Source organism: Leptopilina heterotoma, unplaced genomic scaffold (genome assembly GCF_015476425.1).
Source record: "Leptopilina heterotoma isolate Lh14 unplaced genomic scaffold, ASM1547642v1 Lhet_479, whole genome shotgun sequence".
In the NCBI taxonomy this organism is placed as follows: domain Eukaryota; kingdom Metazoa; phylum Arthropoda; class Insecta; order Hymenoptera; family Figitidae; genus Leptopilina; species Leptopilina heterotoma.
This window is the reverse complement of record NW_025111102.1, coordinates 77,137-89,697: the sequence shown is the minus strand read 5'-3', so window position 1 is coordinate 89,697 and position 12,561 is coordinate 77,137. Positions and strand designations below refer to the sequence as shown.

The 12,561-nt window shown below is 27.9% G+C and overlaps 1 protein-coding gene across 1 annotated transcript in view; it reads right to left on the bottom strand.

Moving 5' to 3' along the window:
* The window catches only part of LOC122507607 (serine/threonine-protein kinase NLK), a gene marked incomplete at its 5' end in the record, with an annotated part of 30,552 nt that overhangs the window by 3,482 nt on the left and 14,509 nt on the right, over positions 1-12,561 (bottom strand). The window contains 5 exons of the mRNA XM_043620410.1: positions 6,582-6,675; positions 6,964-7,165; positions 7,788-7,976; positions 8,481-8,690; positions 9,249-9,334. Coding sequence (XP_043476345.1) covers positions 6,582-6,675; positions 6,964-7,165; positions 7,788-7,976; positions 8,481-8,690; positions 9,249-9,334 — 781 coding nt within the window. The remainder of the gene's footprint in view (positions 1-6,581; positions 6,676-6,963; positions 7,166-7,787; positions 7,977-8,480; positions 8,691-9,248; positions 9,335-12,561) is intronic.

Genomic DNA, 12,561 nt, shown 5'->3' with positions numbered 1-12,561 from the left:
TGGAGTGAATCAGAATATTCTTCATTGTCAGGGAAAAAATCAAAATTTTGTCTTGAATTCAGGGAAAAGCAAAATGAAATTTTTGTGGCAACCCTGTATTTCTTTCTCATAGACGAATGATGTGTTAGTGAAAATTTTCGATTGTGATTTTTTGTGTATTTTGATATAATTTGACCTGAAGGGTCCAAAAAACATTTTTTTTAAATGTCCATGTGTGTGTCCTAACATTGCTTTAGTCCCAGTATATTCCAATATAATATATAAGAGGTTGATTGAAACAAATTAAAATTAAAAAATTAAAATAGGGTAATTAGAATTGAAAGCAATTTAATTATGTTTAATACCATAAAATTTGTAATTATTTGAATTCCATTTATGACATAAACATTGCTGACACTTTAATTCATTTTAATAAAAAGGAAATAAAATGCATTAAAATGACTGCAAATATAATCAAGATGTTCATGGATCAAGCTGTTGTTTTGCACATGTTTTATTGAGCTAAAAAGGCAACATTTCCCCACTATTAGAATAGGATTCTAAAAAAAAGTTATTTTTCGGCCCACCCTATTGAATATCATCTTCAGGGAATTTTGGTTTGCATCGCATAATCATAGCTATAGATTAACAACAAGGTACACCCGGATGTCGAGGGAGACGCCTTTTTTTGTCTAAATATCAAAAGGTAGAATAACCATTTGTTAGAATTTTAAAAGTCAGAATGCCTTACTGTTCGAATAGCTAAAACTTCGAATGTTTATTTGTTAGAAATTAGAATTATTAACAGTTCAAATGTTCATTTCTTAGAATGTCTATGTGTTCGAATTAATAAAAGTTAGAATGTATATTTGTTAGAATTTCCAAAAGTAAGAATGTTTATTTGTTAGAATTCCCAAGAGTTCAAATGTTCATTTTGTTAGAATTTTATTTGAGCAGAGAGTTTCGTTTACTTTTTATGTTCTTTTTAGTCAAAGATATGAATTGTCATGCAGCACAAATAGTCATAGAAGTGAATTACCCTTGAAGCGGATATGAATATTCCTCCTACATCAGATGCGAGTCGGGTTGCAAAAGGATCGATTCTTTTGGAAAATAGGCATCTAATAATTTGGCGCGATTTAGCGGAGAGAGGATGTGAAGACGCGAGATTCATGAAAAATGGGGATTATCTTCGCCAATTAGTGGTCTCTTGGCCCACTTAAGTGGGGATTCTGCCTGCGATTTACGCGGGATATGCCATCGATTCTGGAAAAAGCGAAAAGCCATTTTAATTTGATAATCGCCTCTGGAATCGACAGCAAGAATCTCTTTTGTAAAAATAATCAATAAAATCGGATTTTAAATTGGGTTGAATCAAAATAGTTGAATAGTTAAAATCTAGAGGAGAATGGGGTATTGTGGGCCACATTTTTTCTTAGCTCAATATCAATCAATATCAATTTTTTATCAGTAGGAGGTATAACCTAACATATAAAATAATAATAAATATCATAGTCAGTTTCTCAAAATTATCACTTATCTAAAAGTATTTTAAGTTTTACTAAAAAATGCAGTTTTATGATTTTTAAAAATGTATGGGGAATTGTAGGCCCCTGCCTGAATTAAGTTCAAAATCGAAAATAACGATGAAATATATTTATTAAATGGTTAGAAATATTAAAAATGTTATAAATGTTTATTAATTAGTTTAAAATTAGAAAAGAAAAAATAAGAAAATTAAATTAATCGGAATCACAATTTGGACAAGTAAAATAAGCTCCATTAATCACACAGTTTAAGTAAACATTTTCCTGTAGCGTTTTACAAGAAAAATTACTACGTAAAAGGATTTTGCATGCGCATGTCTGTGTTACGTGTGAAATTATTTCGTACGCAATATCAAAAATAATTATTTTAGCTACTTCTTAACATATTTTTTTATAAATAAACAATTTTCTTCATTATTAAACAGGGTTGCCACAAAAATTTAATTTTGTTTTTCCCTGAATTAAAGACAAAATTTTGACTTTTTCTCTGACACTGAAGAATATTCTGATTCACTCCAAAAAATATTTGATACTCAAAAAAAATTTCAATTACATTTATTTTAAAATTTCTTCAAAAGAACATTATTCGAAAGCATCAATAACTTCTTTTTTAAATAAATATTTAATGATTATTAGTTTGCTATAGGAATTCAGATTTTCAAATTCAAACTTTCTAAAATTCAATAATACTTATGAGAATATTATTCATGTTTTATAATAAATTTAAGATGACAGATTGATAAAATTATTATTTTATATCATAAGAATGTTGTAACTATAAATTAAAATTTTCAAAGATTTTAATTTGAACCCTTTTCAAAATTCAATTATTTATAAAAATTCACGCTATAATGCTTTTAATATTCAATTATAATTTAAAATTTTAAGTGAAATTAATTTTTAATAAATTTTTATTAGAAAATTTGTCGAGAATTCAATTATTTAAATACAAAAATAAAAAAATTATTAAATAATTGAATATTACTTAAAATTGAATTCTTATGAAGAATTTTATTAAAATTTTTAAAAATAATTGGATTTCTGTGAAAAATTTTATTTATAAAAATAATTGAATTCCGAAGTACAATATTAATATTTATAATATAATAATAACTAATTTCTTGTGAAGAATTTTATTCAAAATGTTATAAATAATTGAATTTTTCAAAATTTTTTAAAACTTTTTGAAAATAATTGAATTTTTGTGAAATTTTAACTAACATTTTGTTTAAATAATTGAATTCTTTTCGAAAATTTTATTAAAATAGTAGATATTAAAAATAATTGAAATGAGGAAAATTTTTGAAAATTTTAATTAAATTTTTGGGAAGAATTTTATTAAAATATCTAAAATAATTGAAATTTTGCAGAGAATTTTTAATAATTTTTGAACATAATTGATTTTATGCGAAGAAGTTTATCACTTTTGAAAATAATTAAAGTCCCGTGGAATTTTTATTAAAATTTTGTTTAAATAATTTAATTCTTTTGAAAAATTTTATTCAAATAGTAGATATTAAAAATAATTGAAGTGAGGAAAATTTTTGAAAATAATTGAATTCTTGGGAAGAATTTTATTAAAATTTCTTAAACTATTGAATTGCTTCGAAGAATTTTAATTTTTACGTAGATAACTGAATTGTTTCGAAGATTTTTATAAATATTTTTGATAATAATTGTATTCCTCGGAAGAATGTTATATTTTACTAAAATAATTGTATTCTATGATCAATTTATTTATTATAATTTTTTAAAATAATTGAATTCTCGAAAAAAAATTTATTATTTATGAAAATAATAGATTTCTTGTAAAGAATTTTTGCCAAGAATTTTTTAAAATTTTTTGAAAATAATTGAATTTTGGAGAAGATTTTTATTATTGATAGAGATTTATTTATTTATTTATTTATTTAATATACAGATAATTGAAATTTTGACGAGTTTTTAAAAATTTTTGAACATAATTGATTTTATGCGAAGAAGTTTATCACTTTTGAAAATAATTGAATTTTTGTAATCAGTTGTTCTTAAAATTCCTATTTAAATTCATTAAAAATTGAAATTTTCTAAAATTTCAAATTGAAACCTCTGAATTTCATCTATTTATGAAGATGGTAAACGCAACTCTTTTGAAATCCAATTAATTTTTAAATTTTTAAGGAGGATGGTGACTGTCTTTTCGGGGCAGGCGGCGAGAGGGGAATTCACATGCTTTTATATGGGATTAAAACTGCAAATACCAACTGTTTTAATATATATTTTATAAGTGAAATATGCAATACTTAATATATTAGACATAAAAAATAGTATTTTTAATAATTCCAATTCATTATTCTTAAAAAATATTTTAAAAAATAATTATTTAATTACGTAAAAAAAATTTTGTAAAAAAATTTTATGAGCATGGAGATCGTGACAACAGCGCATTCCATATGCATGCTAGAAACAGTGTTGGTAACACTGAATAAGATTTCATTCGTATATGATTACATTGCGACGTTGCCACGTTTCTGTGTATTATGTTAGAGAGGTTAGAAAATCTGTAATTTTACGTCAGTTTTAATGTTATTTCTAAAAATCAGGACAGTCGGTTTACTCAATTATTTTTTAAAATTATTCCAAAAGTATTAAACTTTAAAAGAGTATGATTTTTAAAAAAAGTTTAACTTTTTTACACAAGTTATTATCAAAATAGTGCACTTCACATAACACTCCCCATAAGAGCCCATATAAAAACATGCAATTTCAACAATTAAATTCTCAAAAACGGGACAGTAAAAAATTAAAAAAAAAATTGTTCTATAATTTAGACATTCTTAACAACGAGTTTTTCCAAATTTCAAAAAATTCTTAACATTTTTATTTGAGTCATCATCCTCCTTAAATAAAATTATTCATTAAATAATCTCTAAGTAATAATTTTATGATAGTTCTTCAAGAATTAAGTTATTTGAAAAAAAATTATTGGCAGATATAGAAAAAATTGAAGGTTTTGTATTAGAATTCTTGTCAATTTCATAGTTTATGAGGCAAACGAAAAAGACACAAAAATTCAGAATTTTCTTATAAATTCTAAAAATTTAATTTTAATAACAAGAGTAAAAAAAATTTTTGGCAAAATCCTTTTTCATAGTGTTTTTTCATGTAAAATGCTGTAGGAAAATTAACATTAAAGAAAAAATAACCGAGTTTTAGGTATGGCCTGTTTCAGAAATTCTTACTTGCTTATGAAAAATTTACTTTAGACAAACTGTAATGAATGTTAAGGGTGTGGATTGCTCGTCGGTCAGGGTTCGTTTAAATAATTTTAACATTTTAATTACAGAATCGAAACTTCAAAATATATTTACAAAACACAAATAAAAGTACAAAGAACTGAATAAACTCATCTACGCGGAGACGAGAAAAACGACGTAAACGTAATATCGCGAACATTAACGAAGTACGTAAAGCGACATAAATTCGTGCGTTAACTGTGATTTCGACGACGTTGACGATTAGTTTAATTTACAATAAAAACATTATCGTGCGAGACGCGGATTTCCGTAAAAGAGTAACGCGGCGAGTTACAAAGCGATAAAACGATAACATGAAGCAAACGTGGATTTTAGTATAGTAACGCGACGAGTTACAATACAATAAACGACATTTCGGACAACGACGACTTTCGAAACGGCACCGAACGATTTCGTGGGAGAGCGCGTTCCTACCCGTGAGGTAACACCTCTTTATCTCCTATGCGGTGATACCGCTTGTGGTGAAACCACTTCGATCTCATCGTGGTAATACCACATCAGAGACCCTATCGCGGTAATACCGCTTCGAGAAGTGACGCTCTTGGACCGTGCATTCGGGGTCCTCGATTCTGGTTGCGCTGGAGGGAGAAGATCTCGGTGGGAGAGAACTTCACCGCTCACCATTGGTCGTAACTGAGCGCACGCGCACTATCGGCGCTCAGGAGCGTACACAAAATTCCGTACGTCGAATACATGTAAAATTATATTTCAAAAACAATTAAACAATAATATTTTGATTTCGCTTCTATATCGTCACAAAACAAAAGAAAATAAAAAAAATTGTATGATCAAACTTTCAAATATTATTAAATAATGTAGGTGGCCCACAATTCCCTCGAATCTCCCCTACTGATTATTTTGCAGAAAGGCTTTCTGCTATTGAAATATAGTAAGAAATCACATATTTTAAGTTTTAGTTTCCTTTAAAAAGTAAAAATGATTTATCCCACCAGCACAAAAATGTCGCTTTTAGATAGCTGACGACAGGGAGTAAAGTCATTCATTTGTTCGACTGTATGAAAATGAACACCATTTTCATACGTCTGCTATCTGAAATCGACACTTTTGTGCATTAGGAATAAAAAAATATTGTCAGTAACACGGAAACAAAGGCAGCACAATTTGTTTAAGATGATTTTTGTGTCACTAAAATCACCGTAAATAAATGGTTGCCTTTGTCCCCTTGTTGCTTAATATACTATTTCAGTAATTTGAATTTTGAAAGGGCAAAAGAAGCCACTTATACAAATTAATTTAAAGCTATGACTATTTGATGGAAACCTAAATTCCCTGTAGTTGGTGTTCAATTGACTAAATTTTCTAATTCCCAAATGTTTTTAATTATTTGAAATAATTCTAAAATTCAAATTCTCTCCAGTACTCGAATTCACTATTGCTTTAATATTTCGAGTGCTCGAATTCAAGTACCCTAAATTTTCGAGATTTTTTCATAAGACTCAATGTTAAATGTTAAGAAACAAAAAGGTTGATAACTTTTTTCATAGGTAACTTGAGATCTCAAAACTTTAACTACGCCTTTATATTAACTTTATCTAGCTGCACATCAAGTTTTATAAAAGTGTATCATAAAATTTCGATTTCGATTATTTATGAATGTTGTTATATCATTATTTACTACCAAAAAAAAGGTTGAAGTAAATTAGACTACCCATCGAAATTTTATGATACACTTCAGAAAGCCTGACCCTTAAGGGGAGGTTACCATTCTCAATGGTGAAAAATGCACATATGTACTTACCTTGCAAAATTCTTGAATGCCGCGGATTGTGGATTTATACAGAGCGGTACACGTGATGTGTTGAGCTGTTCTGCAATAAATTTGTGCATTTCCTCTGTAACATAAAAACAATTAAAAAATGTGTAATTGATTTTGATACTTTTCTTTAATTTTTTGTCTCACTACTTTCTAAATTTAAAACAACGATAATTCGATAATTGGACAACATTTATGGTCGTATTTTTCATACCTCAAGGAGATGAAAAGTTAACCTGGCCATTTTAGAACATTCTTAGGATCTGTCAACTGGGAAGTTCTAATTTTTGATTTAAATTGGAAAAATAAGATAAGGTAACCACCTAAATTTCAAAGAAAGGTTTTGTTAAAGATTAACTAAACTGACCTTTCACCTGATGAACGCTTGTGAGTTTTCGCTCCCAGAAATCATCGAAAGGATGTGACGTAGCTGGTTCAAAGTCTCCTGTGTATTGCCTCATGCCAGCGCTTGTTGTATAACAACACGTGCACATACACGAATGATATCTCAGTCTTCCTTCATCTAGGTACGGATGCGCCAAAGCGTCCCCCACAGTAATCCTTTTGTCCTACAAAACAATTCAAACTTTCAGCATCTATCTTATTTTCAAAATTACTCATCGTAATTATCTTGTCATAATAAGTACACCTATAACAGTAGAATTTAAAAAATTTTTAAATATTTTTGTTAAATAATGTATCCTTTTGTATTTTTAAATAATTTTCATTGACCTTCTTTCACTATTAATACTCTCGGAATTTGAATTCCGAGAGTTATTTTGGCACTGATTACGAATTTGAAGTCAGATATACAAAATTTGAAGTTTTTTACCCAATTTGGCCGCTAAGAATTTAAAAAAAGTTTACAACCCGATAGATTTGAACTTTTACTAGACCAAATTCCACCCTGGAATTCTTTTGGTCCAACTTTGACGACCTGCATTTTCTAAAAAAATTACACATTAATGCCTATAAGTAATTCTCATTCTGTAGAAAATGACCTTTTAAATAAGCCTAAGATCATTAAAAAGCGTTCATTATTTTAGAAGTTATTCAAATTTTTGTAAAACATTAAAAATAACGATTTTTTAAAAATATCTAAATAAATAATATAACAAATAATTTAACAACAGGATTAGAGAAAACAATATAACAAAATTTCTAATGAAAAATATGTGAAAACTATCTTACGGGATCGAAGACAAGCATTTGGCAAAGCAAATGTACAGCCTCGTGCGTCGCTTGACTGCTGAGGGTGTACAGTGCCGTGAGCGAGGAAGGTTTAGGAGCGCGTCCCAGCATATGTGCCCTAGCTCCTACACAGGCGTACCTCATGTCCTCGATGGTTGGCGTTCCCAGTAATTCTGTGATTAACTCCAACTACACAATTATCAAGAACAATAATTAAACATTTTTACTTGAGTATCTTTGTGGAAAATATTCTTCAGAATAAAATATTATACATTTTAAAACATCGATTAAAGTAAACTATAGGAAACAAGTTTTTTAATCTGATTATAACTCGTAACGTTTCGGCGATTACTATTGTCGTTTTCATCAGACACTAAAACTTTATTGGGCAGATTATTGGTTAATGCATTAAACAATATTGAGGTATAATAAATTAACAGTAGTAAAAAATACAGAACAAATAATAAACGGTAAAAAAATAAATTGAGTAAACGAACAAAAATTACATCTTAAAAATATTAAAAAATGGAGCTGTTGACGAGGATCATAATAATCATCGAAACTTGAGTTTTTTTCACCTCTCGACTAAGTGATAAGTTTATAAATAAAATTAAAAAAAGATATTATTTAATATTATTTAATTAAAGAGATTTTTAATAAGTTGAAAATGAAGTTTTAAATATGATTAAATACCTGCAACACAGGACTCTGAGCTTGGAAGAGAATTCTCCTTTGCAGAAGTTCACCAAAAATACAACCTACACTCCAAACATCTACTGCAGCAGTGTAATGTCGTGCGCCCATTAAAATTTCTGGTGCTCGATAATACTGCGTCACCACCTCCTGGGTCATGTGTTTCGTTTGATCAGGTTCCTCAACCCTTGCCAATCCGAAATCACAGATCTTCAAGGAAAATTACAAAGATCAGTAATAAATAATTTTTAATCTCACAGGTACAAACATAGCCTTTCAAATAAAAACATCAAAGTATACGTTGGTCCTCTAAAGTAACCGAACTGTTTTTTTCTCATAACCTGGTAATATTTTGTTTTATACATTTTTTATTTAAAATTATTATAAATGATTTATTTAACCCTTGTGTTCATACCCGGGTACCCACAAGACTACACAATTTTTCATTTTAGTCAAATACATATTAAAATTTCTTTTCAGCGCTCCAGATCTACGTTATATATATGACAAATAAAAGCAATTACTTCATTAAAAAAATTTTTTTTTTTATAAATAAATAAAAAATTAGTTTAAAGTATAGATGTATACAACGTAGAATTACTTGGGTATGGACACAAGGGTTATAACTGTTACGTTATAAGAAAAATATATATTAAAAAAAAATTCAATTATGTGCAATGTACAAATAAAAGTCTAATCTTACTTATAATGATATTTCTAATCACTCTATTAAAACAAATAAGAATAACATTTTTTGCAGAAAATTACCTTCAGAACACAATTACTATTCACTAAAAGATTCCCAGGCTTGATGTCCCTATGAAGAATTCTGGCTGAGTGAAGGTATTTCAGACCTGAAAACCGAATGAATATTGGAATATAAATATATATTATTTTTTGTTGATTTGGAGAAACAAATTTCTTCTCGAATTTCTTAATATTATTATATTATATCCCTATATTATATTTTCATTTTAGCTTATACATAATTTTTTTTTATGAAATGCTAAAATGATCGAAATTTTAATCAACAAATTTATAAGAGTAAGCAGCAATTTTCAATAATCTACTATACCAGATTTTAGGGCTTTTTAGGGCTATTTTTGAGCGGTAGAGACAATTTTTGGGCTGGTTTAGATTTTCAGAAAAAACAAATTTTTTGTGGAGGTGCCCACTTAAATCAAGTTAGCACCTCCTCTAACTAAAATACAGGAATTTAAAAAAAACCAAAACGCTATATTTTTGGTCTTTTTTAGGGCTCTTCAAAAGTCCATTGTCCGAATTTCAAAAATCATCCCTTTCTTAAAAACATCCCCTTTCTTCAAAATAGCGAAATATAAAAAATCCGAGCTTCACATATTTGCGTTATTCTTTCTATTTTTATTCTTTTAAGTTATTCTTAAATAACCTACAATCTTTTATAAATAACCTACCCCTTTTTAAATACCTCTTAAATACCTAAACTTCTTCTACTCATTTATTATTTTTCTATAGAAATTAAAATTTTCAAATTGAAACCTTCTGAAATTCAATAACTTATAATAAATTTAAGATGACAGAGTGATAAAATCATTCACGCTAAAATGCTTTTAATATTGAATTATAATTTAAAATTTTATGTGAAATTCATTTTTAATAAATTTTTATTTGAAAATTTGTGGAGAATTAAATTATTTAAATACAAAATAAATAATTTATTAAATAATTGAAGTTTTCAGAATTTTTTAAAACTTTTTGAAAATAATTGAATTCCTGTGAAATTTTTATTAAAATTTTGTTTAGTGGTTCATACCACTTTACACGCTTGAAAGTGAAGCTATTTTTAGAATTTTTTTTACGATTCCTTTATGGATTATATTGATCTGCATCTTTTTTAGTTCAATAAATATACTCTTTAACTTTATAAAAAACCTTATTTTATTAAAAAAATATTATTTGTTTATTTAAAAGTTAACAATACTTTTAGACCAGCTGAAAGTACCGATGCCAGCTGCGTAATTGATTTCTCCGGTTAAAAAAACCAGAACCAGAAAATTCAAGTTGATTTATGTTCAGTAGGACTGTACTAATCGCCCAAACTAGAAGTTTTAATTTTTATGCAAAAATAACAAAATGGCGTCAACTTAAACAAAGATTTTCGAAAATTAAGGTTTTTTTGGCAGTTTTTCGGTTCAAAAAAATAGTAAAATTTTGCCAAGAACTTTATTAAATTTTTTGAATATAATTGAATTTCGGAGAAGATTTTTATTATTTATGAAGATAATTGAAATTTTGACGAGAATTTAAATAAATTTTTAAACATAATTGAATTTATGCGAAGAAGTTTATCACTTTTGAAAATAATTGAATTTCTGGAATCAGTTGTTCTTAAAATTTCTATTTAAATTCATTAAAAATTGAAATTTTCTAAAATTTTAAATTTTAAACCTATGAAGTAATAAACCTTTGAAGTTCAAGATGGTAAACGTAACTCTTTAGAAATCCAATTAATTTTGAAATTTTTAAGTAAAATTATTCATTAAATAATTTCTAAGTAAAAATTTTATGATAGTTGTTCAAGAATTAAGTTATTTAAAAAGAAATTATTGTCAGAAATAGAAAAATTGAAGAGTTTGTATTAGAATTCTTGTCAATTTCATAGTTTATTGAGGCAAACAAAAAAGACACCAAATTCAGAATATTCTTATATATTCTAAAAATTTAATCTTTTACAGTACTTTTAATAAAAATCGCTGACTTTTCCCTGATTTCCCTGAGTAATTCTAATTTCCTTGACTTTTCCCTGAATTCCCTGACCTGTGGCAACCCTGATAATGTTGAGAAGATAATATTAAGTTAAGTTTTAAGAAACCAAAATGCGCAAAAAAGCATACATCCAAAGGTAAAATTTCATGAGTGGCAGAGACATAGCAAGACAAAGCTTTCTGCTGACATAGGACTACGGCCTATAATGGTTATAATAAAATTTTCCAACACGGAGGATTAAAGTGACACCACCGTCCCTAAAATATGTATATACTATGCTATAAAGAGAAACATATGATCCGGTAAATAGATATCATAAAGAACCCATAACGCGCGTGCGTTGCATAAAATATATTAGTTAAGTAAAGAGTCATAGGTGTGATGGAAAAGAATAAAAACAAGTATATAAGGATAGGAAAAAACGAGAAGTGCACGCTGCTAAGCAAGAAAGGAGCTATGCTATAACCACCAACAGACCGGATGACGAGGTCTGGGGTCACGGTTGGGCGGTGCAGGACTGGTTTTGGTCCCAGCGTTACAAGAAGAGGAACCTTATCTGGTAGGACATTAAGCTCCATATACCGGGTGTCTTTTCATTATCATCAATGCCAACAGGGGAAAAATTTCGGTGCGTTGGATACACATATGAGTACATCCGTTGTGCCAAAAGCCGAAACAAATCTTGTACTTTAAAAGGGACGTATTTAAACCTTTTCTGGGATAAAAGATGTTCTTTCTCATGGCAGAGCAATTGATGCACAACAATTTTTTTCGTGAACCTATTCGAGAAATTTACCCAGTTTTCGACTGTGGTTTTTTTTTTTACATATTTTGGTGTAATTTGAGCGCAGGAGTCCAAAAAACGTGTTTTTGAGAAATGTCAGTATGTGTGTGTACTAACATTACATTAGTCTCAATATCTCAGAACCAGGAAGGTAGACTTACATTTTTTTTTAAATTTAGGTTTTCCTGGGGGACACGAAATAAAAGTATTTTTACTTTTAAAAATCTAAAATTTTGAAAAATAAAACTTTTTTGATTCACAGCCTTGATTATGCAGCTAATTCGCCATACGCCGCCATTTTGCAATATTTTTAATTAAAAAAAAATAATTTTTATAGATTACATTATATATGTGCTTTACTTAAATTCAATAAACTTTACTATTTTTGATTAAAAAATTATTGAAAAAACGTGCGTTTACACGAGTGTCCCCCTTAAATGCCTTATGTGGCATTTCAACGTTAAAGTAATATTCACAATAATATAACATATAAAAGTGAAAAATATCTGACATTATTACTTGTGAAGTGAGTAAAATATTTACATAACAAAG